The 19,670-nt window shown below is 38.2% G+C and overlaps 1 protein-coding gene across 3 annotated transcripts in view; it reads left to right on the forward strand.

Annotated features, from left to right (window-relative positions):
• Nucleotides 1-19,670, forward strand: part of ARHGAP29 (Rho GTPase activating protein 29) — a 78,075-nt gene that overhangs the window by 227 nt on the left and 58,178 nt on the right. For 2 of the 3 annotated variants that reach the window (XM_082383198.1, XM_082383200.1), the window contains exons 1-2: nucleotides 11,536-11,680; nucleotides 16,936-17,172. In XM_082383198.1, the coding sequence (XP_082239324.1) occupies nucleotides 16,968-17,172 (205 nt within the window). In that variant the 5' untranslated portion in view covers nucleotides 11,536-11,680; nucleotides 16,936-16,967. Of the gene's footprint in view, nucleotides 1-11,535; nucleotides 11,681-16,935; nucleotides 17,173-19,670 lie in introns of those variants that run through there. The other variant, XM_082383199.1, reaches the window with a different exon arrangement.

Raw genomic sequence — 19,670 nt, forward strand, 5'->3', positions numbered from 1 at the left:
GGCCCAGGCGGTGGCAGGGAGTGGAGGCGACTTAGGGCTGCGCTGGGGGCTGGCGGCGGCGGGCCGGGCCGGTGTCCCCGGGACTCCTGGTCCTCCGGGAGGGGTCCGACCGGACGAGGGGCGCGGCAGGAACGGAGGAGCGGGGAGGGCAAGAGCGGGCGTTGCAAGGACCGTCGGACCCCGTTGTCCCCAGTTAGGCGACGCCGCCCCGGCCGCTGGGGAGAGGCTTTCGGGGCGGACTTTACTCCCTTTCCAAGTCCCCCTTGAGCGTCTGTAGCCCCTCTCCCTTTTCTAACCACATGCCCTCATCTGCCTTTAAGCGGAGTTCAGGCGGGGGCTCCTTTACTCCTCCCCGCCCCCCTTTTGATTTCCTTAACCGGGTCTTCACATTCGTCTTCTTTACTTGGGATCTTTATGGAAGTTTGGTGCCTTTTTCCGAAATTTTAGTCTGACAAATGCAAAGGCTGAGATAAAATAACAAACACCTCGTGTTCCCTGTCTACCTTTTATCACACTTCGTCTCACCTAGGCCCAGCTGTTTGTTTATTTATTTATTTTTGTTGGGGGGTCGGGAATGAAAAGTAGAGAAACACTCCCCTTTCTACCCAAGTGCCCTACTCTGGTGCATCTCTGTCTCTCTTCACACTCCTCCCTCCCTCTCCCACCACCCGACCCTTGTCTCTCACACCCCTGTAGCCGTCCTACACACACACACACACACACACACACACAACACACACAGGCACGCACGCACGCGCTCGCTAACCCAGCCTGGTCCTAGGGCAAGCCCTGTGCTTTGCGAAATAGAAGTTGACAGGCGGGGGATTGCAGCTACTAAGAGGAGAGGAGAGCGTATCCCTGTGAGTTTGTTTCCCAGGCTGTCCCAGGACTCCTGTTCCAAACCTCAGCTCGAGGGAAGGCCAGAACAAAGTAGCCAGGGACTCTCCTTGTCTTTGAGCCCCTCTGACATTTCCAGGGTCTATCTCGCTTTTTCATCACCACTCCTCTTTAGAAACGAGGGGGAGGTTTGTTTACCAACTACCCCCACTGGTGGTATTTTGTTTTTTTTTGTTTTGTCTTGTTTGATCTTCGACATCCTCTATCTATTTCTAACGGTGGATCTTTTAGGAGCTGTTAGGAGGTGAAAGTTCCAAGACGACGGTGGAGCCAAAATAACCAAGGAACTTTTTGTTGCACATTTACCTTTTCCTTTTCTCTTCTTTGTTGACAATTAGTTTCGACCCTTTGTTCCGTTTGAGGGAGGGGAGTTTCCTGTTCAAGAAAAAGAATTCATAATTAAATATGAAAGTGAATATTTAGAATGAGTCAAGAAATCACAAATCAAATTATGAGTCTTGGAGATTTAAATCCCTTTCTTCAGAGATTTCTATAGGCAGTTGCCAAGAATGCATACTTAGAAATGCTTCCTGATTGTAGGAACTGTGCAAGTGAGGAACCCGGACACTTAAGCTTCATTAGCTTTATGGTACAAATAGCTTTAGTCTCGTGATTCTGAGAAAAGTTTTAGAGTGAATTTGAAGGGAAGTAAGATAGACCTGGGTTGAAAATGTTTCACTCCCCAAATTGGCAGGAGATAAAACTTTGGCTGAGATGAAGAAAGCACTGTTCAGCAAATCTATGGTGGCTGGTCATTCCTGCTCTGCCCACCTCCCTAAAATAGAACATCCACCTAAATTATCAGCACCTTCACTTCCCAGCTGTAAAAGCCCTTGACCTAGGAATGTGTGCTTCTACAACCACTGCTGTTGGTCCCAGTGGTTAGTACTGCATTGAACAAAGCTCATGCCCAGAAGGTACCCTGGAAAGATTTTCATTCCTGTACCATTGGTGATTCATTCAGCATTCGCTCAGAAAATTTAGTGTGATCCCACTCTGTGTTAGACACGGTCCTGTGGAACCTTTCAGTCTATTGGGTAGAAGGAGACAATTCCAAATAAATAGGGCCCAAGGCATAGTATCTTGGGTTACCTGAGGAAAGTATGTTGAATGTCCTATGGGAAAGTTAAAGGGATGATTTATTTTCAGTGGAGGGAATGAAAAGGCTTCTTGGAAGAAGTGATGTTTTGTGTGAGATTGAAGTTAATTAAGAGAATGATTTTAATAAGCACAGAAGGCAGAAGGATCCTTCGGGGCAGAATTGCTGGTTATCTCTAATACACACAAGGATGTCACTGATCAGCTTCCATGATTCTGCTTTGAAGGCTATTTTGTTTGTTTTTAATTTCCCACCTCATCTCCAGTATGATGATGAGCCACAACACAGAAAGACACATTCATGTGTAAAGAAACAAGGAGGTTTAAAAGGAAGGTCAGGAACACGTTTCGATATGGTGAGGATTTTTGTGGAGGGTTTGCATTTTCTTCCTTGCCTTTATCATTACTCTGATAAGCAAAAGAGCCATTTGATGATATTGCCTCCCTAGGATAAGGTTTTTTTCTTTTTCTTAAAAAATGTTCCAGTATTTGTCACTGAGAAAGTTTTCAAATACCATAGTCTTCCTTTCTAAGGAAGAAGATGGAAAATATTTTGAAAAATATTAAGGGAGAGAGGAAGTTGAATTTGAGGGATTATTCAAACAGAACCTTCTACAATTTTACTTTTAATTTACTTATCTAATATTCATTGAGCACTAAAAAATGATAAGAGCTTTTTATACACTATGAGTGAGCTTTGACAATTGTATACACTCATGTAATGCCCGTAATCAAGATACAGAACATTTCCATTACTCCAAAAAGTAATGCTCATTTGGAACTCCCCCCACCTCCCACACTACAACCCCGTCACCAGGCAACCATTTGTGCTTTTCGTTACTAAAGATTAGGTTCACCTTTTCTAGAATTTCATGTAAAAGGAATCATACAGCATATATTCTTTTGTGCCTGACTTTCATTTGGCCTAATGTTTTTGAGATTCACCCATGGTTTTTTTGCTGTGTCATAGATATTTATTGTTAAGTAGCATTTCATTGTAAGGCTGTATCACAATTTGTTTAACCATTTATCTGTTGATGGACATTTGGGTTGTTTCCAGTTTTTGACTATAATGCTACGTACATTTTTGTACAAGTTTTTGGATGAATGTATTTTTCATTTTGGGAGGGTATATAAAAGAGTAGAATTCCTGGGTTGTATGGTAAATGTATGTTCAACTGTATAAGGAATTGCCAGGCTATTTTCCAAAGTGGTGTGTACTGTGTACAGCAGCAGTGCGTGGGAGTTTTAGTTGCTATAAATCCTTCCTACACCAAAGTTGGTATTTCAGTCTAGCTAAAATTGAGAATTCCAGTAGATATTTAGTGGTATCTCATTGTGGCTTAAATTTGTGTTTCCCTGATACTAATGATGTTGAGCACTATTTCATGTGCTTATTGCCCAGTTGTGTATCTTCTTTTCTGAAGTGACTGTTCAGATCTTTTACTTATTAATTTATCGTGTTGTTCACTCTATTATTGAGTTGTAGGAGTTCTTGATGTAATTTGAATACAAGTCCTTTGTCAGATATTTTCTCCCAGTTTGTGGGCTTAACACAAACCGTGTCTTTCAAAAAGCAGAAGCTTTAAATTTTGATGAAGTCCAGTTTACCAGTTTTTTTTTTTTTTTTTTTTTATGGTTCTTGGTTTTTGTGTCTGAGAAATTGTTCCCTGGATTTTCTCCCAAGTTTTCTTTTAGAATGGGGATCCTCAAACATATTCTTAAAGGACCAGATCATAAATATTTTAGGCTTACAGGCTACAGCACCTCAACCGCTCAACTCTGCTGTTGTAGGGCAAAAACAGTTATTGACAGTACATAAACAGTTGGGCGTGGTTGTGTCCCCCCATAACTTTTATTTATAAAAACAAGCAGCTGCCTCCTCCAACTCCAGTATTTAAAAGATTGATAGTTTTAGGTTATATGTTTAGGTCTATGACACATGTTGAATTAATTTTAGGGTATGCTCTGAAGTAAGGATCAAGGATCATTTTTTTTCTCATATGGATATCAAGTTATTTCAGCACCATTTATTGAAAAGACCATCTTTCCCCCTATTGAATTACTTTAGCACCTTTTGAAAATCAGCTGATTATATTTGTGGGTCTGTTTCTAGACTCTATTCTATTCTGTTGATCTATGTCTATCTCTATACCAATATCACACTGTCTTGACAACTGTAGCTCTATAGTAAATCTTAAAATCAGGCATTGTGAATCTTCCAAGTTTGTTCTTTTTTCAAAAATTTTTTGGCTGTTCAGATTTTTTACATATTTATATACATTTTACACTCAGCCTATCAATTTCTATAAAAAAGCCAGGAGGGATTTTGTTTGGGATTGCTCGAACCTATAGGTCAACTTGAGAGAAATTAAAGTCTTAACAGTATTGAGTCTTCCAATCCATGAACATGGCATACTTATTGATTTATCCAGTTCTTTAATTTCTTGCCACTAGTGTTTTGTAGTTTTAAATTTAGGATTTTGCACATGTTTTGTCTAATTTATTCCTAAAAATATCTTGTTTTTTGATGTTATTATAAATGGTATTAGTTTCTAAAATGTCACTGTCCAATTGTTTGTTGCTAGTATATAGAAATAAAATTGATTATGGTATATTGACCTTGTAATCTGTGGCCTTGCTATATTCATTTATTAGTTGTAGTACCTTATTTATAGGTTCCTTAGGATGTTTGAGGTGCACAAACATGTCAACTTGTAATAAAGTGTTTCACTTCCTCGTTTTCAATCAGAGTGTATTTTATTTCTTTCTCTTGTTCTATTGTACTGGCTAAGACCTTCAGTAACAATATTGATCCTGATCTTAAGGGGAAAACATAGTCTTGCATTATTGACTCTGATGTTAGCTGTAGATTTTTGTAGCTGTCTCTTATCAGGTTGAAGAAATTCTTTTCTATTCCTACTTTGGTGACTGCTTTAATCATGAAAGGTTGAAGAATTTTGTCAGATGCTTTTTGTGCATCTGTTAAGATGATCACATGGTTTTTCTCTATAAACCTAAGCTCTCTATAAACCTAAATAAAACTAAGCTTTATTCTTGGCACAAACCCTTCTTGGTTCTAATGTATTATTCTTTTTTATATATTGTTGGGTTTGACCTGCTAATACTGCGTTAGGAAATTTGATCTGTAGTTTTCTTGTAATATCTTTGTCAGCCTTTGGTATCAGAGTAATGTTGACCTCATAAAATGAGTTGGGAAGTTTTCCTGCCTCCTCTATTTTCTGAGAGTTTTTGTAGGACTATTTAATGTGGTTCAATAGACTTCATTAGCGAGGCCATCTGGGTCTGCAGTTTTCTTTGTGAGATATTTTAAATTATGAATCCAGTTTCTTTAATACATATAAGGGTATCCAGATTTTCTATTTCTTGTGTTAGATTTGGTTATTTGTGTTTTTCAAGACATTTCTCCATTTTATCTGTGTTGTTGAACTTTTTGGCAAAGTTGTTTATAACATTCTCTTGTTTCCCTTTTAATATCTGTAGGGTCTGTACTGATGTTCCTTATTTCATTCATGATATTAGTAATTTGTGTTTTCTCTCTTTACTTTTTGATCAGTTCAGCAAGCTATTTATCTATTTAATTGATATTTTTAAAAAACCAACTTTTAGTTGAATTCATTTTTTTCTCTGTCATCTGTCTTCTATATCATTGATTTCTACTTTTACCATTATTTCCTTCCTTTTACTTACTTCCTGTTCAATTTGCTCTTTGCTTTCTAGCTTCTTAAAGTGGAAGCTTAAACCATTGATTTTAGGCCCTCATTTGTTTCTCTTTTTTTGGCTGCATTGGGTCTTTGTTGCTGAACATGGGCTTTCTCTAGTTGCAGCGAGCGGGGGCTACTCTTTGTTGCTGAATGCAGGCTTCTCATTGTGGTGGCTCCTCTTGTTGCAGAGCATGGGCTCTAGGCACACGGGCTCAGTAGTTGTGGCTCAGGGGCTTAGTTGCTCCATGGAATGTGGGATCTTCCCAGGCCAGGGATCCAACCCGTGTCCCCTGCATTGGCAGGTGGAGTCTTAACCACTGTGCCACCAGGGAAGTCTCCCTCCTTTCTTTTTAATAAAGCAACTAAAGCTGAATATTTCTCTAACCACTGCTTTTACCGTGTAACTTACCCATTTTGAAATATCGTGTTTTCATTTTTATTCAGTTCAAAATATTTTCAAATTTGCCTTGTGAAAATTTAACCCATGGATTAGCTAAAGACATATTTTATAATTTCCAAGTATTTGGGGATTTCCCAATTATTCTACTGTTATTTATTCCAAATTTAATTTTGCTTGGGTCAGAGAACATACTGTATGATTTCAATTCTCTTAAACTTATTGGGACTTATTGTATGGTCCTACATATGGTCTTAGAGAATATTTTATGTGTATTTGAAAAGACTGTGTATTCTGTTGTTGGGTAGAATTTTCTATAAATGTATATCAGGTCAAGTTGGTTGATAGTATTATTTAAAATTTCTATATCCTTACAGATTTTCTCTTATTCTTTTTTTTTTTCTTGTCACACATTTTTATTTGATCTACTTTTTAAAAAATTTAATTTTTAAAACAGCAGGTTCTTATTAGTTATCTATTTTATACATATTAGTTATATATGTCAATCCCAATCTCCCAATTCATTCCCCCCCCAGCTCCCCCACCCCCGCTTCCCCCCTTGGTGTCCATATGTTTGTTCTCTTATTTGTTCTCTTATTTGTTCTATCAGTTAATGAAAGAGGATTGTTGAAATCTTAACTATCATTGAGATTTGTCTGTTTTTCCTCACATTTCTGTCAGGTTTTTCCTTGTATATTCTGAAGCTCTATTTTTAGGTGCATATACTTTTAAGATCATGTCTTTATAATGAATTGACTCTTTTATCATTATGAAATGTTACTCTTTATCCTTAGTAAAACGGGTTGTTTCATATAATACAGCTGCTTCTGCTTTCTTATGATTAGTATTTGCGTGGTATATCTTTTTCTGTGGTTTTACTTTCAACCTATCTGTGTCTTTATATTTCAGGTCTGTTTCTTACAGGCAGTATGTAGTTGAGTCTTAAGTTTTTATCCAATTTGACAATCTCTGCCTTTTTATAGGGGTGTTTAGAGTATTTATATCTAATGTAATTATTGATATGATTGGGTTTAAGCCTATAATCTTGTTGTTTGTCTTTAATTTTTCTCATCTGTTCTTTGTTTTTTTTTTTCTTATCCTGCCTTTTTTTTGGATTAATTTTTTTAAATTCCATTTATGTCCACTGTTGGCTTATTAACTGTACCTCTGAAGATTTTAATATACATTTTTAACTTATTATAATATACCTTCAAATAATATTATGCTATTTCACATATAATGTAAGAACCTTACTTTCATTTTCCTCCTCCCTTAATTTTTGCTATTGTGATGCTTTTTGCTGTCCTGCATATGTTGTAAATGCCACGCACATTGTTATTACTTTTGTTTTAAATATCAGGTTTTTTCCCAAAGAAATTTACAAAATGAGGCTTGTTTTGAAGATTTGTTGGGGTGAGTCTAGAATACTATTTTAGTAGGGCTGGGTTAGATATACTACTAACACATGTCCTGCTGGGATCTCTCCTTGAGTATTCAACAGGTCTTTCTACTTTGGCTGATGAACACTCAGAGGTCTCCCAGCCCTGCGAGAGCCCTGGGAATTGTTCAGCTACAGGTCCCTGGAAATTCTTTGTCTATCCTTGTGGGGATTCACCCTATACATATATAGCTTTGTATTCAGCAAGAAAATTAAAGAGTTGTCTATGCAAATTTCTGGAGCTCTTCCTCTGCCTACCTTCTTCCTATCTGGTACTCTGTCCTACAGATTCCAGCTGTCCCAGTCTCCCTGAACTATGATCCCTTTCTCCTCAACCTAGCAAGAGTACCACACTCTGTTTGGCTTCCTCCTTGCATGCCATGGTCTAGAGTGTGTCTCCAGGCAGAAAGTTGGGGTGACTGTAGGGATCACCTCATTTGTTTGTGATCCCATCTCTCCAGGATCACAGTCCTGTGCTGTTTATAGTCTGTCTGAAAACAGTATAGTGGAAGGGCAGGTCTGATCTCATTTGTTCCTGCACTTGATGTATTTCAAATTTTAAGACTTTTTTTTTTCTTTAAATCTGGAGATTTTCTTTTCATCGTTTTCCTTGCAATTTATTTGTTTAAGAAACTGTTGTTTGCTCTATAAAATGACCCACAGTCTAGATTTTACTGAGTGCATCCTGTGATGTGAATTGAACATATTCCCTTGTCTTCTGTATTGCTTATAAAGTGGTAATTGGGTCTAGAGCCAAGTTTCTCGACCTTGACACTATTGGCCATTTGGGGATGGGTAATTCTTAGGGGTAGAGGTAGGAGGGCTGAGGCATGCTCTGTTGTGCAGGTAGGATGTTTGGCAGCATCCCTGGCTCTATTCACTAGATGTCAGTACAACTCCTTCCCAGTTGTGACAATCAAAGATGTCTCCAGACATTGTAAAATGTTTTTAGAACCATATTCTGTTATGAAAAATAGGCTACCTAAACTACAGAATCAACTTCAGGAATATGAAGATCCTTACCCAGCAAAAATAGCAATACTACCTATGTTAACACTGAAGAGAACACATGAAAAAGATTTTAACAATATGCAAGTTGAGGCTTCATAGAATGACAGAAGAGCAATATCACAGAGGATGTGTTTCTGTTTTAGAAGGGAAAAATACTTGAGACAATAATAACGTAAAACGGTAAAAACACAATTTTAAGATGTTGGACTTCTACAATAGATATACAGATGGTGTTACTTTTTCTTTTTTTTTTTTAACCCTTTATAATTTAATTATAAACCAAGAATTTTGGAGTTGCAGAAAGGTATTGTTTCAATAGTGTACTTTTCATACTTGAAACTTACTTGTGTGACATAAAATTTCTTTAAACAAATGCAAGTTAGGGGGAATTAATAAAACAACCCTTTTAATTTAAAAGTGAACTACCATTTTTGCTAATGTTTCCAAATATTGTATTCCTCCTTACTAAGAAAAAAGAGTAGAAAAGATGACAGATAATTAATCTGTTTTTTTAAAAGCTATAAGAGGAGGACTGGGATTGAGAGACTTCTCAAAATTTCCCTCAGATAACCGTACTTATAATTTAATGGTCTAATATTTGTTGAAGATTCACTCTGAGTTGGTTCTATGCAGAATAGTTGGTTGTTTTGAGATGGTTTAGAGGTAGATCTGGTGGGAAGGGTCTTGAGATTAACCCAGAGCAGATTCAAGGGGCAGACTTTCCTCCCTTGAGCTCCCTGAGGATTACCCTGCCACTACCTTCCATGGCCTTCAGAATCCTTTCCTCTCTCCCCCATTGGTGTCCTTCAGTTTAGTCATCAGTGGTTTCCATGGTGAGTGTCCATGGTGCATCATTCTCCTCCATTAGGATTTGAAGGAACATTTGGTTGTTAGGTGTCCCCAGCATTTTTAGTGTTTTTGATCTTGGCACAGTTTAAAGTTTTTAAAAATTAAGCAAAGATAAAAGAAATTACGATAAATAAAAATTAAGATAGCTCTACTATCTGCAAAATGATAGTAGAGCCCAGGTAATCAAGGAGCCTGAGGTTCTCATATTTATCCTTTCCAAGTAACAACCTAGGGCCCTAATTGGGTTTATTTGTCCAGAATTGTTTGGGTGTGAGAGGTGTCCGTCTCCCCTTTTTCTGTCCATGGGTAGTCTCCTTATTTCTTTCTCTCTCTCTCTATCATTTCTGTCTCTTTTCCTTATCCTGTCTGTATCTTATTTTCTCTTTCTCTGCCTCCATTTGTCTCTGCATCTTTCTTGGTCTTCTTTCTCTCTTCTCCATAATTGTTTCTCACCTTCTCACATCTCTCTTTCACGGCTTTTTCCTCTCCTTCCCTCCCATGTGCTCCTTTCTGTCTGTCACACCACCACTTCTACCTCACATACACTTTCTCCCCATGAGGATCTTGTGCGCGATATTGTTCAACTTTAATAAGGAAAACAATCCTCTTTATTAAGAAAATGGTGATAATGGAATAAGAAAGTACAAAATAATTAATATACAGGTATTTAAAAATAGATATAAAGGAGTGTTTGAGATTGAGTGGCTTATATTTCTTCCCCAAATCTTCCTGATGATTTAATAAGGGTTGGGATGCTCCAGCCCCCTTTTGCCCTGGGACCTCTGACCTCTGTTTCAGTTCAGGGCATCATCATTTTCCATGGTGAGAGTCCATGGTGCATTGTTCTTTTTAAGTGTGGTTAGAAGGAGAGTTTGGTTTTGAGGTTTCCTTAGTGCCTGTGGCATGTCCTTGGTACTGTTGTGTTTGGGGTCTGAAGGGGTAAATTTGTGTAAGTTGAGTCTGACAATTCCAGTGTGGAGGTAAAATATCCAAGACGCTGAGCATTTTCATATTTATCTTTTCCAAGTAGCACCTGAAGGGCTAAATTTGCTCTGTTTCCCGAACATTGTTTTTAGTATAAGGGTTCAAAGATATGAGAGATGTTCCTCTTCTCTGTGCCAATGAGTGTTTTCTCCCTGTCTCACTACTTCACATGTTGGCTCTCTCATGCTCACTTCCTTTTTGTCTCTGTAAGTAGGTAGTCTCTCCTTTCTCTTTTATTTCTCAATATTTTCTCTTTCTGCCTCCACCTGTTTCTGCCTTCCTTGGTTTTGCCCCTCTCTCTCCCTATGTCTGCAGCCCGCTTTCGTCCTGCTTCTCCTCACACTCTCCCGTGTCTTTTTCTGCTTTCTCCCACATGCGATAATATTTTTCTCTGCCTCCACCACTACCCCCAGCTACCCTCCCCATGTGCCCTCTGTTTCTCCATCAGTTCTTTCTGAATGTTCCAGAACTGAGATCACTAATGACGAGGCTTGTTCTCGTGAGTAGAATGATGTAGAAGCTTTCAGCCCCTGCTGCTTTCTTTAATTATTCCATCTTTCTCAGAAATTTTTCTCATTCTGAGCGAGTTTGAGAGTGCAGTTGAAGTAATATAGGTCTAAGTGGAAAATATGACCCTGTACAGAGGGCAGAGTAGTTGGCTGGTTTTGAGGAAGTTTATTCTTCCGGAAAGGAGCCAGGCCTGTGTTACACTTTACCTGTGTGTGGTCTTGTTTTTGTTTTTGTTTTCGTAAAGGAGTTGGAGAGAGAGGAACGAGGTGGTCAAAGAAGTACCTCATAAAAAATGTAGATTGCTCATCCAAGAAATTCCGATTTGTCAGATGAAGTCATCAGGTGACCTGTTCCTAAGGTTCCTCCGCCTGTCCTGCCGCAAGCCGCACGGGGCGGCTAACACGTCCTGCAAGGCTCGGGACAGTTTGCGGGTCGGGGCGAAGCTGACAGCCTGCGCCTGGCGCGCGAGAGCCAGTGGCCGGCCCCACCTGCAGCAGGCGCCCGTCCCCGCCCCCCGGGCGCGCGGGCCAATGGGCTGGGCCCCAGGGGGCGGGCCGCGGCCGGGCGGGAGGTGCGAGGCCGGGGGCGGGGCGGCCGGGGCTGGCGTGGTCGTGGCTGTAGCTGCAGGGGCGGCGGCGGCGGCGGCTTGGCCGGGCGTCCGCGGGCCGTGGGGGATGGGAGCGGCGAGCTCCAGCCCTCGGCGGCGGCGGCGGCGGCGGCCGTGAGTGTCGGGCGGGCGTCCGCGTCCGGAACGCGGGATGGAGCGCCGCGGTGAGTGGAGGGTGGCGGCGCTCGCAGCTGCGGCGGCGGCGGCGGCGGCAGGGGGCTGGGGTCACCCGCGAGTTGCCGTCTGGGGTCCGGGCGGCCCAGGCGGCGGCCCGGAGTGGAGGCGACTGCGGGCTGCGCTGGGGGCCCAGGCGGCGGGCCGGGCCGGTGTCCCCGAAACTCCTGGTCCTCCGGGAGGGGTCCGACCGGACGTGGGGCGCGGCGGGCGCGGCAGGAGCGGAGGAGCGGCGAGGGCGCGAGCTGTGGCCCTGAGCAGATGATGAAGATAGTAAAAGCAAACACATAGCACGTCCCACGTTCGGCGTACAGTTTTCTAAGAGCGCTACACATTTTAACTTCACGAGAGTTCCACGATTATTTAACTAATTTTTCACGCGGGGGAAACCTGTCGGAACACACAGACTAGTAATTGGCACAGTGTGATTTAAAGTCGGACAGTTTTGCTCCAGAATCTGTGCTCCCTACCACTAGAGTCTGATCGGATGCTGTCCCACCCCCCTCCGCCCTGACAGCAGCCCTCAATTCAACTGGGTCTCTGTCCCGAGATATCTTAGGATTTCCGTGGTGCATTGTTCTCGTCCCTGTGAGGGAGGGGTGTTTCGTTCCGAGGCCTCTTAAGCCTCAATGTTTTTTTCCCAATCCCTTGTGGACGTGTTTGGGGCTTGACTTTTTTTTCCTCTCTTTTTTTTTTGACGGGTGAGCTCAAGTCTGAGACGTTTCAAGCTGGAGCGCTAGTGGTTCACGAGCCTTGTGTCTCCATATTCATCTTTTTTGACTCTCTTCCTCAATAAGGAATTGGCCTCATACCTCTTCGGAGAGGAGGACTGTTAGTTGATAAAAGCGGGAGCTGAGCGCCCCTTCCTCTTTCTCCAGGTGTCTCCGACATGGTATCTCTTGTCCATCGCTATCAGTGCCTGCAGCCCTTTTTGGTTGCTCCATCTTCCCATTCTGTATTTAAATCCTGGGATGGGGAACGTGGTCTTTGGCATTGGGTAGTTTTGGAGAGCCCTCCCTGTCAGGAATGCTGGACATTCTGGAGGCGTGGGAGGTTGGGCAGCTTCATCTTCTTTAAACGTGCTGAATTCTAACTGCCCAGGAATGAAGTGTATGTGCGTTGCACACCTTTCTTTAGAAATTAGTTATTTGCAGATTATTGATAAAGCTTTTTAACATGCCCCATTCTGTTTTTGTGAAGAGTGCGTTTTAAAAACGTAATCAAAGGCCTCCAGAATGAATTTTTCTGATTTTTAAGAAACATCTCTAGGTATTAATAGAGTCTTACCAGTCAGAAATTTGTTGAAGTAGCAGATTTCAGAAATATATGGCAGTTTTTCCTGAGGTAGAAATAGTAAGATAGGGAACTATTAAGTACAGATGTTTGGGTTTGTTTTACTCTTCAATTAGGCAGCCAGGCGCCTAAAATGAAAATACTTCTGTAAGGATACATTTGAGGAGGAGGAACATGGGGCAAGAACATTTGATTAACACAGGCTCCTGAAATCTTGGAAAAGCCACATTCCTGGGTACCGGAAGTTAGTGTTCACATTTCTAATACACATATTACTTAGAATTTAGAACATATAGAGAAAGTAGTTTGGCACAGTGATTTTCTCTTTGCTACAAAGTTCTTTGCGAAGTGGATAAAATGCTTTTTTTATGTTGATGGTTTGGAGTTGGAAGAGATGCAGAGAATTAGGAGAGTTTCACAAATATTTTGCTCAACAGTCTGTTTGCACAGTTCAAACTTCACTTGGAAGCCATTTAGTAGGCTTCCATGAAGTCAGTTAAGTTTCTGGAATTGTTTCCAGTCCTATATTTCTTGCTCACAATTTACAGATATATTGTAGTGAAGTCACATTTTGTTCATTACTTATGTATGTTAACAATGTCCCACAGTGAAGCACGCTAGTGATAATGGCTAACAGTTATTGAGTCTTCGTGATGAACCAAGCGTTGTGCTAAGTGCTTTCCATATTATTATCTCATTTAATTAAATTTCCAGTTGCAATCTGTTAGTAACTACATTTTATGTTACTACCAACTAGAGGATGTTCATTTTGGGACATGAGAAAGTAATGTGGATGATCTCGGGAAGTGTATAACCTCCAAACTTTCTCATTATCATAGTTCAGTTTTGTGAAAGCTTGGATTAACTTTATGTTAACATTTTTTTCAACTGTAATGTTTCCTTTTTTCAGTTTGAAATATGAAAAGTAGTAAAGTATATTAATAAAAGTAGTACATTGCTCACCGTAATGCCGACTAGAGGTAGAGTATAACCCCTTTTAGTTCCTCACTTCCCCATCGTTTTTGTTAGTTTACAGACATTCTTAGTCTTGACTAAATATATTCAAGCATTTTTGAAACACTTTTTACAACTTTGGGCTACTAATTCGACAGTTAAAATAAATTTTTTTTTACTGAGGTGAATTGTTTTATTCGAAGCTTGTGATATATGCTTTAAAATTTATAACCATCTTTTTACCAGTGACAATGACCAATTTTCTAATTTACTAAACTAGAAGCCATCAAAATTAATCAGAGTGACTTTATTAAGTAAGCTGCAAAACTGATAAATTAGGCTAATAGTCTTCTCAATTAACGATTTGTAAAAGAGCTGCCCAAACAAGGCACTTGAGTGTTTTGTTTGTTTTTGTTGGAGGGGAGACTTAGGACAATTTGGGGGGCACTATTGTTATACCTAAGTTCATTTTAGAAGTTATTTACACATTTAAGGATTAATGTTAGATAGGTTTGAAACTAGATTAAATGTAGAAATTGCATTTCCAGAAATAATTTGAGATTAATAAGAATACTGAATAAAGGAATCTTAAAAGCCATTGAAGAAGTGTCAGGACACCTTATTTAATAATCAGAAGTAGAGAAACAATAATAGAAATCAACCTTTGATTTCAGTTTTATGTACTCTTGCCGTTACTCAACTTCATATGCTTGGTTTTTTGGTTAAGATACTATTTTAGAGACAGATTTTTAAAAACCGTTTCTATTTTCCATTCAAAACACTGCAACAATATAGAGTTAAACATTTTTATTTCTGTAAAAATTAATTGAAACTTCATAAATTTTTTAAGTTTATAAATTCGTTATAAACTACTTATTTATTATTATTCATTATTAGTTCTGCAAATTCATCACTCATTCTGCGGACAGTTTTGAGTTGTTTATCCCTCATGTGCCAAGCACTGTGCTATAAGCAGAGAACGCATGGTTAGCAAACATTGGTTGTGATTTCCTTGAGGTTACAGTCTGGATAGGGAGACACGAATCACCTATGGGAACTTCAATAAGTGCAGTGATGAACAGTATAAGATGGTATAAAGCATGTAACAGGAGATTCTGTTCTAGTTTGGTGGTGGTGGTGGTGGTTATGGGAGCAGGGGAGGTCCAGGAAGGTTTCTTTGAGGAAGTGATCTTTGAGCTGAGATCAGAATGAGTAAACAAAGAGGAAGGAGTAGTCCAGGCAAATGGAACTGCATATAGACAGGACCCTGAGTCCAACAGTTGGTGTTTCTCAAGTTGTAGGGACAGAACCCATTATAAGTCAGACCAATTTGGTGGGTTGCAATCGGCTTTTTAAGAAATGAAATGGGATAGGAAAGAAAACATCTGAGTACATCACCTGGCTCCTTAGCCAGAATCTGTTTTATGTTTACGCATTCCTACACACACACCACACACAAACATAACATACTTAATGTGTATACTGGCTCCACTGTGGGTCACGGTAAACAAATACTGTTGGAAAAATGAGAAAGAGGTGTGTGTGGCAGGAGTGTTGAACGTGTTGAGTAGGAATTGTGACTCCAGACGACGCTGCAGAGGTAGGTAGGAGCCAGATCTCACGCTGAGCCTTGTAGTGCACGGTAGCTTCTCGTCTTTTGGAAGAGTTCTGAGCAGAGAAATGACGTGATGAGATTCATGTTTTGAAAATGTACTCACTACATTTGGAATGAGGCAAGAATGGATGTGGAGAGATTATTAGGAAATTAGTAACAGCAGCTAGACTACACCTTCCTCTTTGTTTACTCATTCTGATCTCAGCTCAAACATTTGAAAAATGTTTTAATGATAATGCTTGAGCTAATTTAATTCCTCCAGTCATTTCCTTTTTGATTTCAAAGAAAATTAGGACTTTTAATTCCAGAAAGGTAAAAGGTAAGGATGAAGCAGAAACAAACTAAGATTTTCTTGAGTTCCAACTATGTGCAAGGTTTAGGTGTTTCAACATATGAAGTCTTTTAACTTTGTGTTCCCTTTTAATCTTCACACAGCCTGTAAGCAAATTGTACAGGTCACACATTTAGGAAGTATTCAGTAATGATTCAATTCTCAATCTTTCTCATAACAAAGATTGTGTTTTTATTATACGACCCTGAAATTACCAAAAATATTGCTCCAGTGATCATACATGTATTTGTTCAACCAATCCAGGCGTGTCAGATTAGTGGACATCTTTAGAACTTGTTTTCGGCAGAGAAATGTTCTTCATGAAAGGTGATAATCCAGAATATGTATGTGTGTGTATGAGTATACATTATTATTGAGAACATACTCTACTTGAATTTCTTTTATGTGTTGGACACTTCTATACCATTGTCTCTTTCAATGCTTACAATAATCTCATGAGGTAGGTATTGTCAGGATGTTATTTCCATTTTATAAGTGAGTTTACCAAAGTGAGGAGATGATTAACAGCTTGTCAGGTCACGCATAGTAAGTGATGGAGGGGGATTTTGAAAACAGGTCTTTCTTTTTTCAAAGCTCATATTTCACCTTTATTTTTGAAGGTGATGTCATGGAGGGAGAATATTTTCTTCCACTAATTGACATTTCCAAATAACTTTTACAGTTTAAAAAATTCTGTACCTTAGGAGTTAAGAGGGAGTTTATTAAGAGCATGGGTTTTGGTGACAAGGCAGATGTGGGTTTAAGTACCAGTTCATTTATCAGCTGAGAGCTTAAACAAATTATTTAACCTCCAAACCTCAGGTTCCTAACTTGTGAAATGAAGAGAATAGGAGCTTGCATATCATAGAGTTGTCAAGATTATTGGCACTTAATAAACGGAAGTTGCTTTATCAGTAATACAGGGTTTGTTGTTGTTGTTATTGTTTTAAATAGAATACTGAGGCGGGCTTTGGGCTATTTGTGAAAATCTAGTATAATGTCTCCTGATTAATGTAGTATTTGTGTTTCTCTCTTTTTCTCACCCCCTTAAGGAGTTCCGGTTTTTTGACTGTTATATGAAAGGATGATTGCTCACAAACAGAAAAAGACAAAGAAAAAACGTGTCTTGTCAACAGGCCAGCTCTCTACTGATGTTACAACTTCTGAAATGGGGCTCAAGTCCTTAAATTCCAACTCCATTTTGGATCCTGATTACATCAAGGAGTTGGTGAATGATATCAGGAAGTTCTCCCATGTGTTACTATATTTGAAAGAAGCTATTCTTTCAGGTTTGTCAACTCTTTTCTCTTAGCATTCTTACTGAATAGTTTGTAAAATTTTAAATGCCAGCCTAGCTACAGATAAGTGTATACACAGTAGTAGCAACAGGGTATTCTGCTTTAGTTATTCTTTTTTTTTTTTTCCAAATGTTTGATGTTTACAGTGTGAAGTATTTTATAATCAGATACAGTGCAATACATAGTAGAAACTTTGGTAAGTGAGGGAACAAGAATACAAAAAAAAAAAAATCATTCTTTGGTTCTTAGAAGTTGGACCCATTTGACATGGGAGATTTTTAGATAATTGGAATTTTAGCCTTCTTGTTAATGGTAACACAGTGCATTGATTGGTCTTTAATAAGCAGACTGATGTTTTTAATTTACATTGTTGACATTTCTGCCTGGATTCAGTTTTCTATATTGTTCCTAAAAGAATCTAAAATCACTGATTTGAGTGAATTTTTTCCTCAAAAATCAAACTTAATTCTGTTTTGCTATTCTCTTCCTCAATTAAGAGATAATCACAGAATTTATTCTCTGTCTAGTTAGAAATGGATAATGGAGCATGAGACTTGATTCTCCTGAAGTAAAGAGCTATATGTATTTGTACTCCCTGACTTGATCTTAGTACTTAAGTCTTTCAACTTTCCGTGCCTCTTTTAGATCTAATTTTGATGGCAATGGTAATTAATAATCATACAGTTCCTATTCTTTTGTAATAAGTAGCAGTTCAGTCCATATTCATAAAGGTATGTCTGGATGTAGAAAAATGAAGATTCCTAGTGTTACTTATATGAGACCTTCTGAGGCTTCATAGACATTTATAAGATTTCCGTAAATATTTTCTGTGTTTATAAATTAGATATTCGTTTTCTGATATACGTTCTGAAAAACAGAAACTGCAACCATGTCTTCTATTTGTCCTAAATGCTGCTTTTAGGAGTTTATTTCTAACCTAATTGTAATTTTCAAGTTGAAATGCCCAAAATAACTGGACTTGAATTGTAGCCTCAAGATTTTAGTATTTGAGTTTTCCTTAGAATGACAATCACATAAGTCATTCTTTTGACACTATATGTATGTTTTTAGAAAAGAAGTTACCTACACTTCTGTTCATTTTAATAGCTTAATAGCTTAATTTGAAGTCTAATTATGGATAATTAAATGGTAATAAAGTTATCTTGTTAGTGTGGAAAGATATTCTAAATACATTAAGCATTATACTGGTAACAAATTCATACTAAAATGACACATCTGCCATTTATTTAAAGAAGCATACCTTTGTAATAAAGACTTGTTCTTAACTGAGTTACTTGTTTTAAATTTGTTTTTTAATTTACATACAGTAAAATGTACTCTTTTTGTTGTAGCTGGGTTAATTTTGAATTTGAAATTTAAAATGATGTATTAATTAACAAATCATTTACTTCACTTTAGGGTAAAATCTGATTTTATTTAATGTATCAATAAAAATAGGTTTTCATTAATATAAATACGATTTTTAGTTAGGATATCTGTTTGTTTTTATTTGTTTTCCATAGGAGATTTATATCATTTGAAATCCTCATCTCGCATATTTATCCCTTGTTTCACAGATTTAAAATGATGGTAATTTAAAACAAGTTGGACCCATTCCTTATCTCCACAATTTTTTTATATGAGTTTTAATTTGTGAGTAAACAGTTCATAGGTTAGGAGGAAAGAGGACTGAAAGCTGATCCTAAGTGAGAACAAAAGAGAAAATTGATAATATATAAATATAAGACAGCAAAAGGAGATTACTTTTTGAGGTAAAAGGGTGTGTGTGGAAATATATATATATATTTTAGGAGTGTGTCTGTACTTGTCTCCTTGTTTTATTTAATCTATTTTATTTTTTATTTGTTTTTAGACCTTTTATTTTATATTAGAGTATAGCCAGTTAACAATGTTGTGATAGTTCCAGGTGCACAGCAATGTGACTCAAGGAGATATATTTTTTACAGAAATGTAATATTAAAAATCCGAAAGGATGTTATTCTTTTAATAAGAAAACCAGTACTTCATAATTTGACTTGATTATATTGCTAATAATAAAAAAGCTTGTCATTTATGATTGGTAGATTAATTTAAAAATGTAAAAACCATCTTTTGGGTAACCAACTCTCATTAGTAGGCAGTGGCCAGAGTATTTTCATTAATTTATCTTTGGATTGATTTTAATGCTTGGTTCTTCAGTCAGAGTTAAAAGGATTTATGTATGCCATCTCAGAATAAATCTTGGATTTAACAAGAATTTGTTTTCTCTGTCTTTGCATCATTGTTATCAAAATCTGGAAATATATTCTTTAGTTTATTTGAATTGATGGACCCTTTTTTGTTTGTTGTTTTCCTTAAGGGAGTATGTTAAACATATAAATTAACCTCATTATAGATGACAAGAAATGCTACATAATAATATGCTTCTTTAATTTTGCTCATGATTTTCAGCTTGTTAGAGTATCATACTATTTATTTATTTAATAGAA

Source organism: Balaenoptera borealis (assembly GCF_965194805.1).
Source record: "Balaenoptera borealis genome assembly, chromosome: 1".
Lineage (NCBI taxonomy): Eukaryota > Metazoa > Chordata > Mammalia > Artiodactyla > Balaenopteridae > Balaenoptera > Balaenoptera borealis.